At 44.9% G+C, this 26,379-nt stretch overlaps 1 protein-coding gene across 1 annotated transcript in view; it reads right to left on the bottom strand.

Moving 5' to 3' along the window:
• The window catches only part of SYT7 (synaptotagmin 7), a 261,982-nt gene that overhangs the window by 95,230 nt on the left and 140,373 nt on the right, over window positions 1-26,379 (bottom strand). The window contains exon 2 of the mRNA XM_083348320.1: window positions 17,618-17,721. Coding sequence (XP_083204446.1) covers window positions 17,618-17,721 — 104 coding nt within the window. The remainder of the gene's footprint in view (window positions 1-17,617; window positions 17,722-26,379) is intronic.

Raw genomic sequence — 26,379 nt, 5'->3', positions numbered from 1 at the left:
TTCACTCATTCATTCACTCATTCATTCATTCATTCATTCATTCATTCATTCATTCATTCATTCATCACACATCTACACTACCCATCTCAGCTAAGTGACTCTAGATGGCTTACAATAAAACATATTACAGTATAAAGGCATAAACAAGAACAAAGTCAAAAACAAGATTTAAAAGGAAGGGTTACAGTATTAAAAGTTAAAAAAATTAGGAAGGTGGAGAAAACACCCTCAAAACCAGCACTTCCATCTTTTGACAAAACTGCACCACAGCAAACAATGAGTTCGCTTAACAACTGCTGCATTTGTATTCATGACTACCCTGTTTGCTTAATAACCGTCACAAAACAAAATGATAAAATTGGGTTGGTCACATGACCGGCATCTTTTACAACCATGATGCCTTACAACCATAATGGGCAGGCTCCATTAAGGCTGTATGTCAAGGACTACCTGTATTTCAACTTCATTATCTTTCGCTATCTGTTAAACAAAGATTAAACTGTTTAAAAGTTATGTTAAGTTATTTGCTGAGACTCTAATGTAAAAGCATATTTGTTAAAGAGGAAGATGGGAGGCACAAGTTTTATGATCTCTTACAACAAGGCTTTTCAACCAGTGGTATGGGTGCCACCTGTGGTACATTGGCACCTGGCAGGTGGTACATGACCATCCTAGAAAAGTGGTAGCAGGGGAGGGGAATGGCAGCACCCCACAAGCCTGAGCGAGAGATGGCTGGAGCTGTTCGGCTGTCAGGGCTCAGTGGAAGCGCCAGGATCAGCGGCAAGCTCCAGCTGGAGCTCGGCGCTGATCCTGGTGCTTCTGAGTCCAGAAGAAGCACCAATCAGCTGGAATGTTGCAGCATCTCCAGGGTCTTGTGATTTACATTCAAATGCTTGGCAACTGATTCATGTTTATGACAGTCACAGTGTCCCAGGGTCATGTGAAGTGACCAAAACCTGCTGCAACCACCCAGCAGACGGGGGAAATAAAAACCAAATACCCCACCCCCACCCCTGCTGCCAATCCTCAACAGAAATGCTCACAACAATGAAAATCTTGGACAGGAGGAAGAGCACCGCCGGGTGGGCAGGCAGGTGTCTTGCTCAGCTGTGGCTTGGGGGGGCACTTTTTTCAGTGCCATTGTAAGTAAGTGAACTGTTGTAAGTCGAAGACTACCTGTACTTCATCACTTTCCCCCCCCCCTTTTTTTGGTCATCAAGTTTTTGACACCTTGCTAGGCGACTGGTGGTACTTGGATGTTGCCATATCCTAAAAGTGGTACAATGGGTGAAAAGGTTGAAAAGCCCTGTCTTACAATTCCTTCTAACTTACTGATAAAATAGTTTGTCTAATAAGGGCAAAGAAAGGTAAGGTAAGTTAGGTGGCCCATTCAAACTCCCTAATGCAGATGCTTGTCCTGATCCCTTTCCGCAACAAAATTGCAGACTGCTTTCAACTATCTAGAGCAGTGGTGTCGAACTGCTGGCACACGGGCCGGTTGCATCATGCAGAGACCGCGCCCACCCCAGCTCTGGCAATTCAAAAAAAGTCGCAATACGTTGGGACACGTCACATGATGCGGCGAGTTTGATATCCGCGATCTAGAAACTTCTCAGTGACACACATATTGTACAGCTGGGGATGGGAGGCAATGTATACCTTTTCTGTGGCAGTTTTTTCCACCTCTTGCCTGCTCTAAAAGGAGATCCTCACCAGCCATTCTCTCCTGCCTGCAGTAAAGGTTGTGTTACAATTTACCACTGCTTCTGTAAGTTCTATACGCCATTTCAGGGAATATAACCTTGGGGACTTGGGGGCTCTTCTGTGATCCTTTGGCAGGGAATCCAGTGATCACTGTTATTTGTGCATTCTATAAAGTATAGTTTTTTGTCTGTATCTCCAAACATTTTGGTTCCTAATTTAAATTGGCATTTTCCCCACAATACTGTCTTCCCTTTAATAGCACAGATATTGTGAAAAAATGCATCAGCATCAACCTCCATTAGTGCCACATACATCCTATGAGAATGCAAGAGTATTTTTATATCTTGTAAAGAGAATGAATTTACACACACACACACACACACACACACACACACACACGAGAGAGAGAGAGAGAGAGAGAGAGAGAGAGAGAGAGAGAGAGAGAGAGATAGCGCATTCTTGGGTAACTCCTAACATAATTTTCCAAAACAAACAACCCTCTCTCTCTTTTATTTGCTCCTCTCCAAAAGATCAAAATGTATTTATATTTAATGAGTTACCTACTGCCTCAATGCAGGCAAAATCTGTCTCATGCTGCTATAGGTCAACAAATCAGCTGGATCTGGTCAGCTAATCATCTTTTTAAAATATAATTATACTGAAAGATTTCAAAATAAAAGTAAGAGGAAGAAAAAAAGGAATGAAAGAGAAATTGCAAAAAGAAAAGCAGATAGAAGAAAAAGAAAAAAGAAGTAGCTTCTGAACCTCTTTACAGCTGTCACGAAAACAATTGTAAATTTATCTTCTCCAAAATTACATTGTGACTTTCTGTCCAATGATGAAAACCACAGTTCATCTTCATTTTTTTTGTTTTGCGCAAAATGTCCATATTGTCTCTTTTTCTAATAAAACAGGTCAATTTGGTCATCTCCTTAAGTTATATTATCTCAATTAACTATTTCTCCATTGTAGATATCGCCAAATCTTTTCAGCTTTGGGTGTACAATAATCTCACTGAGGTTATCATATATCAAAACAAAATGCCACAATGTTTTTCAAACTGTTTATCCATCAGTTCCATGAGGAAAACTTCTAGTTTCAGCTGTATACTAATCTTTAAAATCCTCTGAATTAGTACAAGCATTTGAACCCAAAATTTTCTAGCTTTTTTGCATGCTCACCAAGCATGTTAAAATGACCCTTCTTGCCGTTCACATTTCCAATATAGATTTGAAGTACCTTTATACTTTCTAGATACTTTTTCTGTTGTCATATACTAACAATATATCATTTGATAAAATACCGTGTTTCCCAGAAAATAAGATAATATCAGTATTTCAAAAACTAAAATAAATAAGAGAGGAAAAAATGGGCATTCCTATCTCCTTTTTTTGTATCTCATAGGGTTTTGTTAAATCTCCATTGAGAATTATTTGTTTTTCTTTGAAGGGTGGATCAATCTTACTCTTTAAAAAAATTGTCTTAAAAATTCACACCTTCCAAAGCTTTAAACAGGAAGATCTAGTAAATTGTCAAAGGCTTTTTGTTAAGATTATTTTGGAAAAAAACTTTTTAAAATTTCTTTTTATGGTCTTCCACTATTACTTCTTTCTATAGCAGCATTTCATTTAACCTCTCTGTTAACTAGGTTTCCCTTTAAAAACCAAACTCACTGGATTATGATCCGAAAAAGCCTTTGGTAGTATCTCTACTTTATGAATCTTAGTAATCAAATTCTTTGAAATCCAAATCATGTCTATTCTTGAAAAAGATCTATGTCTTTCAAAAAAAATATTACAGTGTACTCTCTTGAATTGTCATTTTATGTCTCCAGGCATCAGCATGCTTTAAACTGCCCATCAAATAAAATATTACCTTGTGTAATTTTAATATTTGTTCTCAAACGTTCTGTCCATTTGTGGGGAGATCACTCCATTCCACTCTTCCATTAAACATGAATTTTCATAAGAAAAGATAATTAGTTTGCCTGTAAGTCTTTTATAGAACATTATTTTATCCTCATTTGGAGTATAAATATCTTAACCCCTTACTGTACATATCTACCCTGCTCATTAGTCAATATAAATTCTGGTTATAATTGGGGGGCTTGTATAAAAAATAATTTCATTTCGTTTCTCCTTGTTTTGTTTCTGTTGAGATAAATTCTTCACCCAATTTTTTTGTAAGTTAAATACTTTATATCTTTTTTCTAATAAGTGTTTTTGTAAGCAAATTAAATCTTTTTTATATTTTTAAAATAATGTTTTTTCCTCTTTTAGGAGCATTTGCTCCATTTATATTCCATGTTAAGCATTTATAATCCATAAATCAGGACAAATCTTTTTAAAAGTCTGTAATTATAGTCACCATTGCAATCTGGTTTATATTATCTTTACTTTTATTTTTTAAATAAGCATTATTTTAGCATGGTCAGTTTTATTTTGTAAAACTGAATCAATTATCTATATCACGGGTGTCAAACTTGTCACATCATGTGATGTGTCATGACGTAGCGCAACTTTTTTTGCATTGCCAGAGCTGGGGTGGGATCGGCCTCCATATGATGCAACCGGCCCGCAGGCCAGCAGTTTGACACCCCTGATCTATACCTTTAATGCTAAACAGTTAATATTCCCACAAAAACAGATAACATTCCCACAGATAAACATATTTATCTGTTTAATTCTAATATTTTCAAAAACTCTTTCATCAAAATTGAATCTTTCAAAATTACTGACCCCTTCATCCATTTTAAACTTTCTCACATCCAATTCTTGTTAGCTTTTTGCTGAAAATTTAAATCCCCTAAAGCCTTTTTCCCCTTCCTTCTTTAATCCAGAAAGAATGTTGACTCACCAAGTGCATTTATGTTATCCTGCCACTCAGAAAATCTCGCTTTAAGTATAAATTAATTACATCCAACAGTCATTAAGGAAGTGAGGCTTTTGCAAATGTTGTGTCCTTATAGGCTGCATTCAAGTTATGAGCTTGCATGAAATCCCTTGATCTCCAGCTGCTCAACTCATGAGTTGTGTCAGGACCCACCCCAAACCACGTCTTAGGAAGACAAAACTCTTGGAGCCAAATCTTAGTCCAAAAGGAATCTTTACTATGACATGCTTGGTTGTAGGAATACAAGACAGGACTTAATATTGTTCTACAAACTAAACCCTTATAAATAGAGTTCCCGGTTCAACCCCCCCTTAACCCCATTTGGTCAGTCCCCCATCATTTACCTCGTATCATCCCTCTCATGTTTATTGCTCTCTTCCGTGACACAAGCCAGATGCTCCTACCTTAACCCCCCCCGTTTGTTCCCCCAGTTCAAAAGGCTTCTCTTTTCCTTTGAAATGCCTAATACAGGCTCAATACACATTCGTTCCCTCCTCCTCGGTAGATGGCAGAATCCATGGAATAATGTTTTAAACATACATTTATGAATATGATATAAATGGATTCTGACAAGTTGACTGCAATACCTTCAGTTGCTGCAGTTTCCTCATGAGAAGCAGCTGTCTAGACTACAAGTAGATGATTTCATGATCTCTCCTTGTCTGTGCCAGATACAATTCATCATCTGGCCACCTATTTCTGCTACAATACTATCCCCATATCTTTAGGGACATCTAGTCCACAATAGAATCCCACTAGCCCAGCTGATCGCTCTTCCAGATTGTCAGTTACAACTCCAGTGTAATCTGAGGGAGACCCATGCTCCAATTCAAACTCAGCATTGAACTTCTCTCAGAGACGTTGGGTCCCTTAGTATCTCTCAACAGAGCTTGAAAGAATCACATGGGCAAAGGGGGTGAGGGGAAGCGGCAGTGGAAAAAACCATACACAGTGGAAAAAGGTACTAAAGGCAGTCCTAAACAGGACTGCCCAACCCTGACAACTTTAAGACTTGTGGACTTCAACTCCCAGAATTCCCCAGCCAGCATAAAGTCCACAAGTCTTAAAAGTTTGCCAAGGTGGGATAGTCCTGGCCTAAAGGCAATTAATATATAAAGAAATAAATTCCTTACATGTCCCTGAACAAAGATGCCAGGAAACCAATGGAAAACAGCAAAAGGACTACCAATACCAGAAATGAAGCCACACAAATCAGTTATGGGAAAGATGGCTACCTCACAGCTTCTTTACTTGTCATTTTACCAGCAAGTGTCTTCAGCCTCTCATAGTTATCTTTTCCAGCTGGTCAAAGCAAAAGAGTGTCTTTGTCTTTTCTAACAGGGTGAAAGCTTTTTAAGCAATTTATTTGGGGTTTGGTGCCATTTTGAGAATTTTAATTTTAATTTTAACTGGGGTTTTATTTGTTCAGGGACGGATATAATTTTTTTAAACTGTTTTTAACTTTTGTATTTTTTTTATTCACCCTGTAAACCGCCCTGAGTCCTTCGGGAAAGGGCGGTATATAAATATAATAAAATAAATAAATAAATAAATAAATAATTTTCATTCACTGGAATGGAACTGAGCTAGGCAAAGTTCTCTCTGTTTCTTTTCTCATCTGTGAGACCTTTAATTCGTCTTGCTCACTCACTGTCAGTTGCTTTTATTAAGCTGGCTGCCAAGTGAAGATCTTTACTTATTAATGCTGCAATATCACTGCTTAATGCATGATTGTGTTTCATAGACAAGCAAGCTCTCTTTTACGTCATGGGCCAAACACGTAGATTGAACCAGGAAGTTGTCCTTCTGTTCTCCTTAAGAAGGAATGAGACGATGTCCAGATAGAAGGTGGTCGTAATCCTGATAATAAGTCAGAGTTAGAGCAAACATGACTTTCATCTCAGCATGTAAAGGGACAAGCAAGGCAGCTGGGATGCTGCTAATGTCTGCCCTGGGACAGAGTCTGCTTTAAAATAAGTATCTATTAGCTTTATTCTTTCTACTTCATCACACATTGCTCCCCTGCTGAGGAAAAGAAAACCTGAAAAAAACCCTTTATTTTTATTTGTGCATTTTGGTAGTGATAAAAGGGAAGAAATAAAGCCATACTTGAAGTAGCCAAATTCCCAGAAAAGCCGTGTGAAGGTTAAGTTCAAGGAAAAATGAGCCAGTTTGGCTTGGATAGCAAGGACAGGGCAGGTTCAGGAAGCAGCACTGGGCCTTCTCATCTCTTTTTTTTAAGAGGGGAAAAAAAGCTGCAGACTATTTTTAGAACTCTAATAGTCTTGCCAGAGGAAGGATCTGGGAATGTCCAATGTCTGTGCACAAATTCCTAAGAAGGGAACACGGCTGGAATGAAAGGAAGGCCACATACATTTTGTTTTGGGTACTGTTATGATCAGCACAGTACATTATAAAAAAATGAATGTAATGAACTTTAAATATTTTATTTATTATCCCACTTTTATTTTTAGAAATAACTCAAAGTAGCAAACATACCTAATATTTCTTCCTCCTCCTATTTTCCTCACAACACCCCTGTGAGGTAGGTTGAGTGACTGGCCCAAATTGAATTACTTAAAAGCATTTTAAAAAGTGTAAAAGTAATATTCTGTTATAATATTTCATAGTACAAGAGGGAGAATGAAACAATTTATTAATAGTAACACAATACTAAATGATGTCTTCATCCCAGCCAGGCAGATTTTTACTTGAATGTAGATTATTTTTACCAGTCCTAACAAACACTTCCACTAAAACAAGGGTCTTCAAACTTGGCCCTTTTAGGACTTGTGGACTTCAACTCCCAGAATTTCTCAGTCAGCCATGCTGGCTGAGGAATTCTGGGAGTTGAAGTCCACAAGTTGTAAAAGGGCCAAGTTTGAAGACCTCTGCATTAAAACATTCAAGTAACACATCTTCTAACAAGCTGTATAACAGATAAACCAACCATGAAAATAACTCACTCAGCAAGAGCTACGGTATTTATTGGTTGTTACATCTTAGTTCATTCACAGACCCCGTTTCCCATTAGCAAACTTTCACTATGCCAGACGTCAAGGATTATATTCTCCATCACAAAGCCTGGATTTTGCAAGCAACTCTTTTATTACTTCATTAGCAGAACTCTTACCCTTCCCTCTTTTTTTCCACATTGAAATGCCAAAGAATGAAGATGCAAGACTCACCACCCACCCTGGACTTCTATTCTTAATCTTTATTCTTGAAACACCTTTGACTCATTTATCATTTTTCCTTTACAGAAATAGAGACAGTAGGATGCAAAATCATGTCCCTAGATCAGATGCATCTCAAAGGAAGAATGTATCTGATATATCTTTCCATTTGTTCAATGTCATATTTTTTTGTACTTGTTGCCTATTTCATGTTGTTAGGCATGAATGTAAAAAAGGATGGAAATAGTGGGAAAGATCGACTTTAAAAAAAAGGAAGACCACATTATCTTGATCCCCTATAAAATGTTATGAATACAGCAGGATGATTACTTAGTAAATGCCTTTTGAGTTCCCTGAAAACATGATTTGCCTGCATCATAAAAGATTGCAAAAATGCTGGTACCCATATTTTCTTTTATCTGCGCAGGTGTTTTTTTTAAAAATGCCTTCAAATCAATGCTGACTCCTGGCTATTGTCTGGATGAGTCCTTGAATTTTTCTTGACAAAGCTTTTCAGAAGTGGCTTGCCTTGCCTCCTCCTTCCTTGGGTTGAGAGGGAATGATTGGCCCAAAGTCACCCAACCTAAGACAGGACTATAATTCAGTCTCCAGATTTCTAGCCTTATAAATTATTATTATTATTAATAATAATAATAATAATAATAATAATAATAATAATAATAATAATAATAATAATAATAATAATAATAATAATTTTATTTGTATACCGCCCTTCTCCCGAAGGACTCAGGGTGGTGAACAGGGCAAACATATAAAAATACAAGAATACAAAAATTAAAAAGAATTAAACAAGATGCCCAAGCTTAAAACAGTAGATTAAAATACTTTAAAACAACAATAAAACCCAAACCCATCACCCATCAGGCCAGGCCGGCTTGTTCGAACAAGTAAGTCTTCAGATTGCGTCGGAAGGAGCAAAGGTCGGGCGCCATCTGGAGCTCAACCGGCAAACGATTCCATAAATCCGGGGCGCCCACAGAGAAGGACCTCCCCCTGGGGGCCACCAGCCGACATTCTCTGACCGGAGGCACCCTGAGGAGGCCCTCTCTGTGGGAACGCACAGGGTGGAGGGAAGTTGACGCCGGCAGCAGGTGATCCCTAAGGTACTCCGGACCCATGCCATGTAGGGCTTTAAAAACCATTACCAGGACCTTGAATCTCACCCGGAAGACAACTGGGAGCCAATGCAGCTCACGGAGCAGAGGTGTAACATGGGAGTATCGGGAGACTCCCAACACAACTCTCGCGGCTGCACTCTGTACCAGTTGGAGCCTCCGAGTGGTCCTCAAGGGCAGCCCCATGTAGAGAATTAACCACCACACCTGTTATGTATGTGAGAGTGCTTTTTCTTCTTCTTCAAAATACAAGGTGATTTATGAAAATGGATGCTTCAGATATTGTAATGGAAACACTATAGCTTTCAAAATATTGTAAGCTTTTGGGTTGTCTCTTTTTTACACAGTGCTTTTTTTCCATTTTGTTTTCAGCCTGCAACTTTTATTTTCACCTTTCAATAGCCTATGAGCCATTAGGAACACTCTTCTGGCACCATACCAGATACATAGGGATTACAGGCTACATGAGAAAGCAGCAACAGAAATACAGCAGAGATAAGTCATGGGTTTCTTTTTAAGCATACAGTGGCTTTCTTTGAAAGCCAATTTGATGTACAGGTAGTTCTCAACTAATGACCAAAACTGGGACTGGAATCTTGGTTGCTGAGTGAAGCAATCATTGTCATGTGACTGCTTTGCTCAACAACTACAATATGGTATGCCTCGTTGCCGTTATTAAATGATCTTGTAAGTCATTAAATGGATGGCGTCCCAGATAAGAAGTGTGGGGTGGCTCAGGTGGAAAGAAATACTGGGAAGTTCAGGGCAGGCCACGTGCTCAGGAGCTGCAAATTCTCCCTGCCAAAATCCAAGCAGAGTTTTCAGCTCCTGAATGGAAAGATACTTGCATGCAACCTGTGCTGGGATTTCCATGACCTTTCCCATTGTCCTGAGGTTCCCTGCAATCTTTACATTACCATGCTGAAAAGCCTGCTTGGATTTCAGCTCCTTTTTGTCTCAGTGAGATGGCTAAAAGAGCTGCCTGCTGAAGGGATTCAACTTTTGTACCTGCTTAGATTGCCAAATTCTTCAGCAGGCAGCTCTGTCATCCAGCTACAGAGACAAGAGTCAGTCCTCTCAGCAGGCAGGCAGCAGCAGCTTGCAACCTTCCCAGCCTGCATGCCCACTGACCTTTTGGAGAAGCTGGCAGAGAAGATTGCAAATGATGATCACTGCTTGTATGTGTGAACAGGTTACCAAGCAGCCAGACTGCAATTACATGATTATTGGTGGTGGTGGTGATGATGGGGAACGTGCAACATTTTGCAAAGGTCAGAAGTGCTATACAAAGTGGAAAGCACCTTTTTAAAGTTGTTGTTAATTTGTACCCTTGTTAAACAAATTGTCATAAGTCAAGGAGTATCTTAGTGGTTAAAGCATTGGGCTAGAAATCAGAGAACATTAGTTCTGGTCCTGAAGCACAAACCCAGCTGCCATTTAATCTTGATAGTATCTAAACAGAACTAGGTCCTTCTGGATGAAATGTTATTTACCAATAAGGATACTTAAGGCCATAACCTTTCTTCCCCCTTCTAGATGAATGATACTTTCCAGAAGACAGAATTTTATAGGAATCTGTTTGAAAATGCTGAAATTTATTCCCATACTACAGGTGCTGCATCTGTTGAAATTCTTCCCATTTATACAATTTTTATAAAAAAACTTTGGCAAAACTGCATCTGAGTTAATTTTAGCCAAAATTGTTTCTTTCTCTTTCTCAAGAGAAAATGCAAGACTTCCCAAAAGCATGTTGCGCTTCTTAGTCCAACTGCTCTCTATCATTTCATATCAATATTAAAATGGTCATGATTAAACATTGAAATTGCTGACTTGATTTAGCTGAGAAGTTTTTATAAAACCCAAATTTCACATCAGCCATATTTTGGGGCATTGGATTATATTAATGCACAGTGCAGTATTGTTAGCATGAAATACATTCTGTAAAGGGGATCAATATTGCTGATAACATCGCAATTGTGACCATACCAACAGGAGAAGTGAATGATGAGTTTTTGATTGATTATGTCTAACTCTCCCCCCCACCTGCCCACTTTTTATGGAAACAAGCAGAGGTACGGCAAACTGAAGATGGCTCTGTGAGACTGAAGCTAACAACCATAGAAAAGAATAGGAAGCCAGTAAGTAGACCAGTTCCTTGGAACTTCTCTGCATACCCGAGGAACCATCTTAACCTAATGGGATTGGCCTGCCCACCCATGCTGGCAGAACGGGCATGCTGGCAGAACCCATCAGTCAAGGAGTCCAGGAGAACAATCTTTTCTGCATGGCTCTCACTCTCTGGAACATTGTGCTCCTCAAGGTGAGATCCGCTGCCATTCTTCTGGCCTTCTGGGAGAGCTTTAAAACCTGGCTCTGGCTAATTGACCTGTGCTGTGTATTGCTCTTTCTTTAGCTATTGTTGTTAATCTTAATGGTAATATTTATTGTTTGGATGTTTTATATTGTGATTTTATATTATGCCCTTTTCCCTTTGCTTTTGTTCAAGAGCATGGTGGAGAGAGTTTGAGAGAGTCTACTGTTAAATTGGTGAGGGGCATGTGGGTGTCAGAATGACCTATGTTTTGTTTTAAAACATTACAGTGCAACCATTGAAATGCTGGGACAATGTGAAGAGAAATGCCGCTGAAGCATCTGCTCACAGCAGCCTCATCCTATTTGCAAGGATGAAGAAAGGAATGCAGGCACCAAGAGGGTGGTAGCTAAATCCCATGTAAGAGATGTCTGGTACAGACAATAGTTCAGAAAAAGCTGAGTGGGGGCAGACTGCCTGCATTGTTACCTAATCACACTTCTTTGCCTTGTATCTTGAAGAATACCAAGAAAGAAAAAGAGAAAGAAACATGATGTCTCTGTTTTTATGGACTATCAAATAACGACTTCTGTCTCTCACCCATCTATGACTGGAGAGCGCTTTGTTAATGAAGTGGCAGCATATCCTTGCTTGTGCTGATGATTTTTATCCTGGAGTTTAAAGATTTGCCAGCTGCCAGAAAGCTTTACAGCAGGGGTCTTCAAACTTGGCCCTTCTATGACTTGTGGACTTTAATTCCCAGAATTCCACAGCCAGCATGCCTGGCTGAGGAATTCTGGAAGTTGAAGTCCACAAGTCACAAAAAGGCCAAATTTGAAGACCCCTGCTTTACAGTATTGGGAAGAACTGTAAATGTTGCCATTGTAATTTCCAACCACCGTGAACAACTCACTAAATGGAATTCTAGGAGTTACATTCTAACTTGACTGGAGGACACCTTGCAGGGGAAGAGTGATGTAATAAACAGTCAAGACAAGACTTCATAACCTCATTTGGTATCCCACATGGAGATTGTATGCAGCCAGGAGCACCCTGAGCAGAGCTCAATGCAAATGAGAGAAATGTACCACATTATAGCACTTGTGGACAAGTGCACATTAAGTAATGGCCAAGCAGGCAATTCCTTCTAAATTTAATGGGAAGAGAAAAGAGATTTTTACAGTCTTCTTACAATGGGATAATTCTGTTCCCTTCCTTCTTTTTAATTAAACATAAATGAGTTTAGACATGCATTCCAATTTTCTTGACTCTTTCAACAGTGTCGTAGGTCAGTGAAATGGTTACACTTAAAAAATTAATATTTTTTTTAATGAAAATGATGCATAGCCAATAAAATACAAATAAAACTGGGGGAATTATCTACTAATTCTTCTTTCTTGAAGTAATATATTGAGACAGTTTCTAATTCTTTTTTAAAAGGTTACAAAGCCATAACATTGGAAAATTCTGTAACTATTGACAAATGCTACATTTAAAGATAGCATTAAGAAAAAAGCACAAATATGTAATGAATGTTAAATAGAGCGGATGTGTGATATCTGCTACTAGACCAACTTTAGACCAACAATTCAGCATATAGTACAGTCTGTTTAAGGCCAAGACCCAGGTCAGACTCTTAAAAAAGCTTGACAGCAGCCTTCCTCCCAAATATAGGCAGATCAGGAGAAGGAAATGGTGATGTTAAGGGAAAAAAATATTAGATTTAATTTAAAGGAAATTAGATCAATTACTGTTAATATAATTATCTCTGATGCATTTAATACGCTTCCCATTCTGTTGCATTGAAAATGGCCATCTGCCAGCATTTATGGAGATGTTTTGAGAATCTGGGCTTATGAGGTTTACAGGCACCTCAACGGGGCCCTTTGTATTCTTCTTCTGTGCTTGGATTGTGACACCTATGTATTTTAAGTACCGTATATACTTGAGTATAAGCCGACTCGAGTATAAGCCGAGACCCCCAATTTCACCCCCAAAAACTGGAAAAAGTTATTGACTCGAGTATAAGCCGATCCGCCGTTCTGCAAGCCTCTGCCGCCAGCAGAGGCTCGATCCGCCATTTTGCAAGCCTGAATACACAGGAATACCCTGTGTAGCCGCGGCTCGTCGGCAGGTCTCCGTTCCTCCTGCCGACCTTTGGGGAGGTTTGGGCGCCTCCCCAAACCTCCCCAAACCTCGGCAGGTCTCCGTTCCTGTTTGGGGAGGTTTGGGCGCCTCCCCAAACGTCCCCAAACCTCGGCAGGTCTCCGTTCCTCCGCGCAGACCTGCCGACCTTTGGGGAGGTTTGGGCGCCTCCCCAAACCTCCCCAAACCTCGGCAGGTCTCCGTTCCTGTTTGGGGAGGTTTGGGCGCCTCCCCAAACCTCCCCAAGCCTCGGCAGGTCTCCGTTCCTCCGCGCAGACCTGCCGACCTTTGGGGAGGTTTGGGCGCCTCCCCAAACGTCCCCAAACCTCGGCAGGTCTCCGTTCCTGTTTGGGGAGGTTTGGGCGCCTCCCCAAACGTCCCCAAACCTCGGCAGGTCTCCGTTCCTCCGCGCAGACCTGCCGACCTTTGGGGAGGTTTGGGCGCCTCCCCAAACGTCCCCAAACCTCGGCAGGTCTCCGTTCCTGTTTGGGGAGGTTTGGGCGCCTCCCCAAACGTCCCCAAACCTCGGCAGGTCTCCGTTCCTCCGCGCAGACCTGCCGACCTTTGGGGAGGTTTGGGCGCCTCCCCAAACGTCCCCAAACCTCGGCAGGTCTCCGTTCCTGTTTGGGGAGGTTTGGGCGCCTCCCCAAACGTCCCCAAACCTCGGCAGGTCTCCGTTCCTCCGCGCAGACCTGCCGACCTTTGGGGAGGTTTGGGCGCCTCCCCAAACGTCCCCAAACCTCGGCAGGTCTCCGTTCCTGTTTGGGGAGGTTTGGGCGCCTCCCCAAACGTCCCCAAACCTCGGCAGGTCTCCGTTCCTCCGCGCAGACCTGCCGACCTTTGGGGAGGTTTGGGCGCCTCCCCAAACCTCCCCAAACCTCGGCAGGTCTCCGTTCCTGTTTGGGGAGGTTTGGGCGCCTCCCCAAACCTCCCCAAACCTCGGCAGGTCTCCGTTCCTCCGTGCAGACCTGCCGACCTTTGGGGAGGTTTGGGCGCCTCCCCAAACGTCCCCAAACCTCGGCAGGTCTCCGTTCCTGTTTGGGGAGGTTTGGGCGCCTCCCCAAACCTCCCCAAACCTCGGCAGGTCTCCGTTCCTCCGCGCAGACCTGCCGACCTTTGGGGAGGTTTGGGCGCCTCCCCAAACGTCCCCAAACCTCGGCAGGTCTCCGTTCCTGTTTGGGGAGGTTTGGGCGCCTCCCCAAACCTCCCCAAACCTCGGCAGGTCTCCGTTCCTCCACGCAGACCTGCCGACGTTTGGGGAGGTTTGGGCGCCTCCCCAAACCTCGGCAGGTCTCCGTTCCTGTTTGGGGAGGTTTGGGCGCCTCCCCAAACCTCCCCAAACCTCGGCAGGTCTCCGTTCCTCCGCGCAGACCTGCCGAGGTTTGGGGAGGTTTGGGGAGGCGCCCAAACCTCCCCAAAGGTCGGCAGGTCTGCGCGGAGGAACGGAGACCTGCCGAGGTTTGGGGAGGTTTGGGGAGGCGCCCAAACCTCCCCAAACAGGAACGGAGACCTGCCGAGGTTTGGGGAGGTTTGGGGAGGCGCCCAAACCTCCCCAAACGTCGGCAGGTCTGCGCGGAGGAACGGAGACCTGCCGAGGTTTGGGGAGGTTTGGGGAGGCGCCCAAACCTCCCCAAACAGGAACGGAGACCTGCCGAGGTTTGGGGACGTTTGGGGAGGCGCCCAAACCTCCCCAAAGGTCGGCAGGTCTGCACGGAGGAACGGAGACCTGCCGAGGTTTGGGGAGGCGCCCAAACCTCCCCAAACAGGAACGGAGACCTGCCGAGGTTTGGGGACGTTTGGGGAGGCGCCCAAACCTCCCCAAAGGTCGGCAGGTCTGCGCGGAGGAACGGAGACCTGCCGAGGTTTGGGGACGTTTGGGGAGGCGCCCAAACCTCCCCAAACAGGAACGGAGACCTGCCGAGGTTTGGGGACGTTTGGGGAGGCGCCCAAACCTCCCCAAATGTCGGCAGGTCTGCACGGAGGAACGGAGACCTGCCGAGGTTTGGGGAGGTTTGGGGAGGCGCCCAAACCTCCCCAAACAGGAACGGAGACCTGCCGAGGTTTGGGGACGTTTGGGGAGGCGCCCAAACCTCCCCAAAGGTCGGCAGGTCTGCGCGGAGGAACGGAGACCTGCCGAGGTTTGGGGAGGTTTGGGGAGGCGCCCAAACCTCCCCAAAGGTCGGCAGGAGGAACGGAGACCTGCCGAGGTTTGGGGAGGTTTGGGGAGGCGCCCAAACCTCCCCAAACGTCGGCAGGTCTGCGCGGAGGAACGGAGACCTGCCGAGGTTTGGGGAGACGCCCAAACCTCCCCAAACGTCGGCAAGTCTCCGTTCCTCCGCGCCCTGCCTGCCTGCTTCTTTCCGCTGCGGAAAGAAGCAGGCAGGCAAGGCGCGGAGTTTGGGGAGGTGCGCGCGCACCTCCCCAAACCTCCCCAAACTTCGGCAGGTCTCGGACGGCGGTGGCTTGGGAGAGGTGCGGGCGATCCCGGAAGCACCAAAGCCTCGGCCGCGCACAAGTCCTCGGTAAGTTTTTTTTGTTGACTGGAGTATAAGCCGAAGTGGAATTTTTCAGCCCAAAAAGTGGGCTGAAAAATTCGGCTTATACTCAAGTATATACGGTATCTTCACAACCGCAGTAATGAGGCTTTCTGCTGCAAGGAAAATGATATGTGTGGAGGCGCAAAAGATTATGACAGGTATGCATGAGAATGAAAGAATCAACTGATAAGCAACTTTGACAAAAGAGATGTGACTACAGATTATGTAAAATACCATTATAACACATTGTCTAGAAAGGACACTTTCAAACAAAGGGGCAAGATGTCTTCAAGATTACATTATGATTTATCCATCTAGCTCCCAAATTTGGATGAAAGAAAATACCAAATACTTGTTTATTTAGCAGTTGCTAAATGAGATTAATGTGATTCTTTTATCTCAGATTGTTTGACTAATGAACCGTTGAGAACTCTCCTGTTACTTTCTACTACAGACTTTGCTTACTGACCATTTAGCGACTATATGAAGTTACAATGTTGAAGAAAAAAAAACCACAGCTTCATGATCAATCCTTGTATTTATGACTGTTGCAGCACCTTTTGGTCACAAAATTGCACTTTGCAATGGGCAATATTTGGCAGTTTTCCGCAGTCACATGATCATGCTTCACAACCAGCTTCGCAACCCGCTTTCAACAAGCAGAAATAATGGAGAGCTTTATTCAGCCAATTTACACATGGCAGTTAAGCAGCTTAGGGCTTCAGAGCAGAAAAGCCCCAATTAGCTCATTTCTTTTCCCCTTTCCCCTGAATTTCCCTTTTATAATAAAGGAGTTATCCCTCTCCCACCCCATCCTGTCATATCGCCTTGGATTGTGTACAGTTTTTCAAGCGAAAATATTAAACAGCTTAAAACTCCATGATGTCCTTATATACATCTCTCAGCCTGGGATACTGTCACTGCAGTTGACATAAAAGAAGCGTTAAGCAGAAACACCGCCTTTCATTATTCTTGGCTTAGCATGTGCATCCTCTCCCTTTGTCTTCAGCTATATTTGCCAAATGCCATCAGATGCCCAGATTTGATATCTTCCACAACCTCAATTCATATTTTTATCATCATCATCCCATCGTGTTGTGTAATATTACCACTTTAAGCAGCAAGTGTAAGCATATCATGAAAAGAGAGAACCGCAACAAATAATTATTTATTATTGGTGTATTTTTACTGCAAAATAGGAAGACAAGTGCATTCTGGTTCATTTGCCCAAATAACGTGCTCAGCCTTAATCAATATGCACCTTAATTTGGGTGGCAGGATGAAAGAACACAAAGTCCTACAAGGGCTCTGATCTTTTAATCTCACGTCCTATCTTTAAAGGGCAGATATCCCTGTGATGTTCACCTATTTGCCTCTTTCCACCTCTGCCTTCTTTCCAATCTAGTGTTTGGTTTCGACTCTTTCCCTGAAGCTCTGGATCTTAACTTAGTTTGATTAAAATAAATATGCAGACCCATTGTAATTGGTGGCATTATATCCCATGATCATCATCTTGCTGTTCTTTGCAATTAAACTCCTGCTTTAGTCTTCCCCAGAAGGAACTTCTCTTATAAGCTTTTATAGCTTATTTCATAATTTCTCTGGGGTTTCCTTGCCTTTAAACAGATGGTTTGCCAAGGAAACACAACCACTTCTTATCCCACCTCTCTGGAGCTTCCTCCTTAGTGTAGCTGGTCATATTTAACTACAACTTACCAGTTTGCGCTGACACCATTGGCAAATTCCACACAGGACAATGGTGACACTAAGGCTAATGGTGATGATGACTGAAACCAGGACAACATCGCGGGAGGGTGTCCCTGAGAAGAGAAAGCCCAAAGTTAGCCACGTTAACCTGAACAATAATTTCTCTTCGCATTGCCTCATTGTCCTTTACAGTTTTTACTTGCTTTTGTCCACATCTCATAGCAATCCTTACAAAATGGAAGATCTGGAAGCCATCAGTTTCTTCTCTACGCGTGTGTCAAGTGCCTCAGATCCACACTTTTCAAGGTCTTGTTATATTTTGTTTGGATTTCTACTGGGCTTAGTACTTAGTACTGTTTTCTGTTAAACTAAATGGACATCTGGTTCAATCAATATTTTTTTAAAAAAAAATATTTTGCGCTAATTCCACCCTGGTGAAGGGAGTGTAAGAAGAAAAAACAACTATGAATTCTTGGCAGTTCCTTTGCCAAGCAAGGTCTCAGACTGGGGAGATCAAACCAGGGATTGAAACTCTGCTGCTTTGGCTGGTAATGGAAGGATTCCACACATGTCCCTAAACACCGACAGGGCAAGCCTTATTGCAATGCAGCACCCAGAATCAGCCATAGATTATCATTAGTATGCTTTATGATTTCATGGCACTCCAGCTGCACAGCTTTCTATAGAACAATTATCGCAGCAAAAGAACATTGCTTTTTTTTAATAAAAAAAATAGAGAGTACAGATCCAGGAATTTTTAAGAACTGCTCCTCTCTCACAAATTAAAAATAAAGTAAAATAACAGTAAATTTTTTGAGGGGGGGCAGGGGAAGAGGGAAGATGATATTTGGCTGGGAGGAAATCTGTATTTAACTGCTATTTGTGTCTGGATTATCCCCTCTCTCTTACATCCCTCAAGATAGTTGGGAAGGAGATGGGGTTTAAAGCCACAATTGTATTCCCTGGATTCATGCTACTTTGCTGTTTTTTAATTCCAATTATTTTATAAACATTAGAGCAAAGGATCCTGAACAAGGGCTGTTGTTTTTCTTCTGGATATTAGTAACAAGATAAATCTGTTCCTCACTGCTGATAAAGTGGGTAGTAGAGAAAAATATCCCTGAGTTACAGGCCAGAGAAAGTAGTCTGCTAGGCTGTGGGCTGTCCATGTGTGATCTAAAATTTAAATAGCACAGGTTCTAATTAGAACACAAGAGAATGAATTCATATTCTAAAATAGTGGCCTTGACCTAGAATAGCATGACAATATTAAAACTAGAACTACTTTAATTGCAGTTCACATGGAAGGGTCCCAGTTGTTTAGAGCTAGTTAAGGTACCTCCACAAGATATATAAGGGTCAGAAGTGTTTGATAGCTTAGCACAACTTTAATTCCACACATAGGCCTCCACTTAAACATGCATTCCATCAAATGTACATAGTTATGTAAGGTATTATGACTCAGCCCACATTTAGCAGAGGAAGATAAATGGAAGGCAACAGATAAGCAGTCAGACAAAGCATGTACTGTGTAACATTTTCTTTAACAGACTATAATTCAACATTTATTTCATTATTATTTTTCAGGTATAAACAACTAGAGAAAATTTAGAGCAACCAAGCAATAAATCAACAGAAGAAGCTAGAATTCAATAAATTCAAGGTAATACTTACTGTGAAGATGTAGCACTGTGTCTTAAATGAACAGTAACCTCTTGTGTAAGAGGGTGAAGTGCTAACATGAAAAATCATATAGATTTCTTTCATTACAACGCAGGAGATGGGTATAAAAGCAGAAGGCTAATCCAAGCATAGGTAATAATAAATGTGGCTATATAGACCAATGGGCTGGTTATATCATTAAGCAAAAATAGCATTCACTCCTCTTATTTGCTCTAGGATCCTGCACTAATAAACAGAATATTTAATTATCTGGCTTGATGATAGAAGACTGCCCGTGAAAATACATCGCAGCTACTGGAGAAAGAAGAGTCACACGACTATTACAAATGAACTATACGAGCCGAGCAGGATTGCCATCCCTCCCCCCCCCTGTATTCCTGGTGCCTGTCCTAGGTGAAATGGTTCTGCCCAGACCGATAGGTACATGGACATTGCCTGCTCTTGAAGGAGAATTGCCAACCCTAAACCTGGATGGAGCTGAAGATCTTTTGTTAAGACCAAACATAAATAAATGGTTCCCATTTTCCATCTTAACCAGGGTTAGAGGGTGTTGTATTCTAGGGTACTAATGTGATCAATAGAGCTGGAGTACTTTTTTTTTAAAAAAAAAACTGTAATAGCAAAGAAAGGTGTTTTATTTTCATAATGGCAACAAAATAAGGAGTAAATAGGTTAACTGCACTAGGTTCACACCAAAGCTAGCAGTCAATCATCTGCAAACAAACCGAATGAAGAGACAGAAAAGCACATGAATGAAAGCAGACAGTGGTGGGATTCAAATATGTGAACAACCGGTTCTCTATGTGGATGCCACTTTGGGAAGTCCGTTCTGGGCCTGGGCAACAAAAAATTAGCTACTGGTTCTGTCGAAGTGGTGCGAACTGGCTGAATCCCACCACTGAAAGCAGAACTATGTAACTAAGCAAAAATAGCTCCCCAAACAAACAGACAAGACTGACCAGAGACAAACAAGTACAGATCCTTCCCCCTTCCCTTGTCTCTCATTAGAAAAATACACCCTCTAGCCTGCAGGCCCCCAGATCCATTAAAACCACCATCAAATTGAAAGCACATCCTGCTACAGCAACTGTTCCCAATAAAAATAAACTAAATGAAGCCACAGGATGTTTTGCAATAGCAGCACATGCTTTTTTAAATTTTTCTTTTGTAAACTATACTGGTTGTACTCTAATAAAGGAAGAGGTCTCCTTACAAGTTTAACAGAGATACAGGCAATAGGGGCTATTTTGATTCATTATCTCCGTGTTGTTCTCCCTGTCACTTCTTAATGGTTTCATCTCACCCATTTCTGAGACTTCAAACATGGCATTTTGGGGGGGGGTGTTGTATCATTTTATTCTCTACTCTGTCATGACTAGTCTGAAAAACTGCATCTTTTTTTATAATCTGTGCAAGCTTGCATCAGTGTGAACCTATAATCAGATTGTTAAATGCATTGCTAACTGATGCTAATCCTGCTGTGGAAAATAATCTAATATTTATAACATTTCTGTACAGTTCAAACCAGTGGGCTCTAAGCAGATGATCCAATGGAACTTTTGCCATATTACTAAAGTGACCTGGAACAGAATGATAAGGTAGTCAATGCTTTCAGCAACTTTTGTGCCCTTGTGATGATAAAGGAATTGTGTCTCTGAAACTGTGGGGGCTTTGGGTACAGTCCTTGATTCCTATGCAATGATTTAAATATTATGAAAAACACTGCCAGGAAAATAAAGAATAGAAATGTATAGAAGGGCCTCAGAACAGTGGCGTAGCATGGGGGCTGCAGGGGGGGCCGGCTGCACCGGGTGCATCTGGGGGGGCGCGCTCGCACTCGCAGCTCTCTGCCCCTGCCTGGCTCACTCACTCTCTCTCACTGCAGTGCTGGCTGTGCGAATCCGATCCGAGCCGCCCGGTCGCCGCCCACTGTGGAGGGGGTGTGTGCCAGGCGTGCAGTGCGGTGTGGAGAGAGAGCGAGGGACTATCTGGGGGAGGGACAGTGCAGCGGCCAGGTGCTTGCCCCGGGTGCTGACAACCCACGCTACGCCACTGCCTCAGAAACAGACAGACATGGCAATCCCTTTATATGAGCTGGAATGGAAAGATTACAATAGTTTGAGGATTTTTTTTTTAAAACAGATGAAAGAAATGCAGAGTTCTGAAAAATAACAAACATCATAAGCAGAACAAATGGAGTGTTCCAACATATTTTGCTGATATGAGTATGAAGAGGCCCAATTAACTGCAGAAGAAGCAAATGCACATCTACCGGTAGTAGCAAAACATATTTCCAAATCATGTCATTAACCTGTGGACAAACTCAAGGCAAATCAGAAAATCCTGGAGACAGGCGCTTTTTAAAATTCAGGCTAGTTTACTCATGTATAAAAACTGTTATGTATGCAGGCATCTGCATAGCAACAGCCCTCAGGGGGCGTTGGCCTGGACAGTTTCGGCGGGAAACCTAGGGCCAACCCCATTGGCTGTTAGCTTACTTGGCCAGGTATATAAGGAGGCCAGGTAGCCCTCATTCCTCAGTTCACTTCCCCTTCCAATAAAGAGCTGAACTCACACACCGGCTGGCGTCTCTCTTGCGTCGGACCCACTACACAATAGTGGCGACGAAGGTGGGATTGCTGCCGACCAAGAGCTGAAGTCACTGGGGAAACGCTCCGCGAGCTGAAGAGAAAGGCATTTTTCCTTCTTCCCCCCACGACCGCCAACCGAACCGACAACGCCAAGTGCCACATCCACGACCAACTGCCGCCATGGCTAGAGCCGGACAACCCCGCGAATTTGAGACCCGCCGCCCCGAAACCTGGACCCGTTACCTGGCTCACGTTGAACTGTACATGCGGTTCAATCAGATATCGGAGGACGGTGCAAAGGCGGCCGCCCTGCTCTGCCTTGGGGGACCAGCGCTGCTGGAAGTCGCCGCGAACCTGTTCCGCCAGGAGGCCATCAACACCGTCGCGTACTGAGACCTCGTGGCCAGGCTCAACGCACATTTCAGGCCCCGGCGCTCCAAGGTGGCCACACGGTCACAATTCGAGAAAAGGGACCAGCACCCCGATGAGACCGCCGCCGACTTCCTCGCCGCCCTACGGGAAGCTGCCGTCACTTGCAGGTTCACAAATTTGGAGGAGCGACTACGGGACTGGCTGATTTGCGGCCTACGCGACAGGCGGTTGCAGGAACGCCTGTTCGAAAGAGAGGAGGTCTCTCTCCAGGAAGCCGAGGACGCCATCCTAGCCCACGAAGCGGCCTGCGGGGCCGTCCAAGCCTGCCAGGGAACCTGGCCCGGCAACCAGGCAACCAGCGTCCACCGGCAAGGGGCCACAGAGGAGGACGACCTGAGCATTGACCTCCTCCAGCGGAAGTCGACCCCCGACCAGCGAGCCAGACGCCCAGACAGGCCCAGGCCTCCCAGCAACACTGCCATTTCCCAGAGGTGCGCAGGGTGTGGTGGGAACCACATGCGCAGCCTCTGCAAGTTCCGGTCTGCCACGTGCCGGGCCTGCAAGAAAACAGGCCACATAGCCGCCGTCTGCCGTAGCCGCCGCCCCCGAGAGGAGATCCACGAGCTGCAGCCGGAGGAACCGCCGTTCGAAGGTACTGGGGCCCCCACCAAAACAAAAATTGGCTATGTCGAGAGCCGGCTGGCCATTAACCATACGGGTAGCCGCCGGCTGCTCAAACCCAAAATTAGATTAACAATCCATTTGCAAGGTGTCCCTTGCAGCATGGAGCTTGACTCCGGATCAGCGGTCTCGATTATTTCAGACGAGACACTTAACCACATAATTAGCCGGAGCAAGCAACGGATTAAATTACGGCCTACTAAATTAACCCTGACCGATTTTCAGAATTCGCCGGTCAAGGTGAAGGGGGAGGCCACCATTTCAGTGGGGTTTAAGGGTCGCGAAGGGCACCTGGATGTTGTAGTGGTAGAGGGCCGCAGAGCCAGCCTGGTCAGGCTGGACTGGTTTGAGGCCCTGGGAATCTCAGTATCCGGGATCCAGGGGGACTCCGTTGAGGCCGTTTGCCGGGAGTTTGCCGACGTCTTCGACGGGTCATTAGGCAAGTACACCGGGGCCCCCATATCGTTCAAGCTTAACTTGAACGTCTCCCCCGTTAGGGTCCGGCCGCGGTGAGTCCCGTTTGCGCTCAAACACAAAATCGAGCGCGAACTAGACAAGTTGGTGGCCCAGGGAATCTTAGAGCCTGTAGATGGAGGGGAGTGGGAAACCCCCATCGTGACCCCCCTCAAATCCAATGGGGAAATAAGGATCTGCGCCGACTATAAGTGCTCGGTGAACCGTGCCCTAAACCCGCACGCTTACCCGGTTCCCGCGGTCAGCCACGTTCTCGCTTCCCTCCAAGGCGGCGCCATTTTTGCAAGGCTCGATCTTGCACAGGCATACCAGCAACTCACGGTCACTAGGGAAACAGCTGACATCCAAACCACAGTAACCCATAGGGGGGCGTTCCGGGTGAACAGGCTGCAGTTTGGAGTCAGCGTTGCTCCCGGCATTTTCCAGGAGGTTATGGAAAAGACACTCAAGGGCATTCCAGGAGTCTGCCCCTATTTTGATGACATCCTGATCGCAGGAGCATCAGCAGAGGAACTGGCAGGGAGGCTTAGGGAAGTGCTGGCAAGGCTGCGCACAGCTGGCCTCAAACTCAAAAAGGAAAAATGCAGCATAGGCGTTCCTTCCACAGAATTTTTGGGGTTCAGAGTAGACGCCAGGGGAATCCACCCCACAGAATCCAAGGTGAGGGCCATCAAACTAGCACCCACACCCAAGAACAAAGCAGAGCTTCAGGCATTCCTGGGTCTGCTGAATTTCTACCATACATTCCTCCCACACAAGGCAGCCATCGCTGAACCGCTCCACAGGCTGCTAGACAAACAGGCAACATGGGCCTGGACGGCCACCCATGATCAGAGTTTCAAGGCCCTGAAGGCATTGCTGTCGGACAAGTCCACAGTAACCCATTTCATCGAGTCCAAGCCCATTTGTATCGCCTGCGATGCATCCCCTTATGGTGTGGGCGCTGTCCTAAGCCACCTTGAGCCCAACGGGGCACAAGTCCCCATAGCATACTATTCTAGGACACTGTCTGGAGCAGAAAGAAACTACGCCCAAATAGACAAAGAAGCCCTGGCAATCGTGGCAGGAATCGAGAAATTCCACGATTACTTATATGGCAGGGAGTTCACTGTCTTCACGGACCACAAACCACTCCTGGGCCTGTTCACCACAGACAGGCAAACCCCCCAGATTCTGTCCCCCAGGATGCTCCAGTGGTCCATCTTCCTTGCAGCATACAATTGCAAGCTGGTACACAAGCCAGGGAAGGAGATGGGCCACACAGACGGTCTAAGTAGGCTCCCCCTAGACACACACAACCCAGACCCAGCACCAGCCACACAGATCCTAGCCCTGCAGGAACTACCCGAGTGCCCAGTTCTTGCCAAGGACATTGCCAGCCACACAGCCACAGACAACATCATGGGCAGGGTGCACTCATGGGTTTGCACAGGGTGGCAGGACAAATCCCCGGGACCAGAGTTTCAGGCCTATTTCATTAGACGTGATGAAATCTCCACACACAAAGGGTGCCTCCTTTGGGGTAGCAGGGTCATCATTCCACCCACACTACGCGCCAGGGTATTGGACTCCTTACACGAAGGGCACCCGGGGGTGGTCAGGATGAAGGCACTGGCTAGGAGCTACCTCTGGTGGCCCGGGTTGGACAAGGAGGTTGAGGATCGGGTCAAGGCCTGTTATACGTGCCAGAGATCCAGGCCAGAAGTGCCACATGCACCAGTACACCGGTGGGAGGCCACACACACGCCATGGTCCCGCATTCACATTGACTATGCGGGGCCATTCCAGGGACAACTATTTTTAGTAGTGGTGGACAGTCACTCCAAGTGGTTAGAGGTAGTCCCTGTCCCCAACATGACCTCGGGGAGGACAATCCAGGTGCTCAGAGCTCTCTTTGCCACACACGGCCTCCCTGACGTAATTGTGTCTGATAATGGGCCTCAGTTTACTGCTGCTAATTTCCAGGCGTTCTTGAAGGCGAACTGGATTAGGCACGCCACCTCTGCGCCTTTCCATCCATCTACCAACGGGCAGGCCGAACGGATGGTAAGGACGACCAAAGACGCACTCCGGCGCATCATCAGCGGGGACTGGAACCACAGACTGGCCAAATTTTTACTAGCCCAACACACAACACCATGCGTGGCTACCGGCAAGAGCCCAGCAGAACTGCGATGGGGACGGCGCCTCATCACCAAGCTGGACCGCCTACACCCAGACCGGGTAGCAGCCGAAACCGGTAGGGCAACATCACCATCATCACCATCATCACCATCACCACCAGCATCACTACCATCACCATTGCCATCATCATCCACACACAGGGTCCTCAACCTGGGGGACCTGGTCTGGGCAAGGAACTATGGGGCTGGACATCCTTGGGTTCCGGGGACAGTGGTCGGGAAAACAGGACCCCTTTCGTACATTGTAGGGGTGGAGGGGGACAGACGCATAAGGCGACACATCGATCAGCTCAGAGGAAGAGTCCCTGAGCACATCACACATGCCCCTGAGCATGTCACACACGTCCCTGAACTCAACGCACACGATCAACAGGAGGACCACACTCCAGGAGGGGTCAACCCACCTGAGGACGTCACAGGGCAGGGACTAGAGAAGGAGGACTTCCTGATGCCGGCTCCTTGCAGCCCTGCACAAAGGCCTCAGGAACCCACGGTCCAAGCCCAGGGGCCAAGCACACCCAGACGATCCACCCGTCCACACAGGACACCAGCCTACCTGTCGGACTATGTGTGCAAGTGATCCTCACACAAGGACACCACTGTTTTTTTTATATATATACTCATAGTTATAGTAGTTGCATGTTGTTGTTGTTATGTGGGTCTTCTCTAAGGGGGGGAGGGGTGTTATGTATGCAGGCATCTGCATAGCAACAGCCCTCAGGGGGCGTTGGCCTGGACAGTTTCGGCAGGAAACCTAGGGCCAACCCCATTGGCTGTTAGCTTACTT

Source organism: Vipera ursinii (assembly GCF_947247035.1).
Source record: "Vipera ursinii genome assembly, chromosome: 1".
NCBI lineage: Eukaryota > Metazoa > Chordata > Lepidosauria > Squamata > Viperidae > Vipera > Vipera ursinii.
Note: the sequence above shows the minus strand (reverse complement) of the source record. Positions and strands in the feature narration are given on the sequence as shown.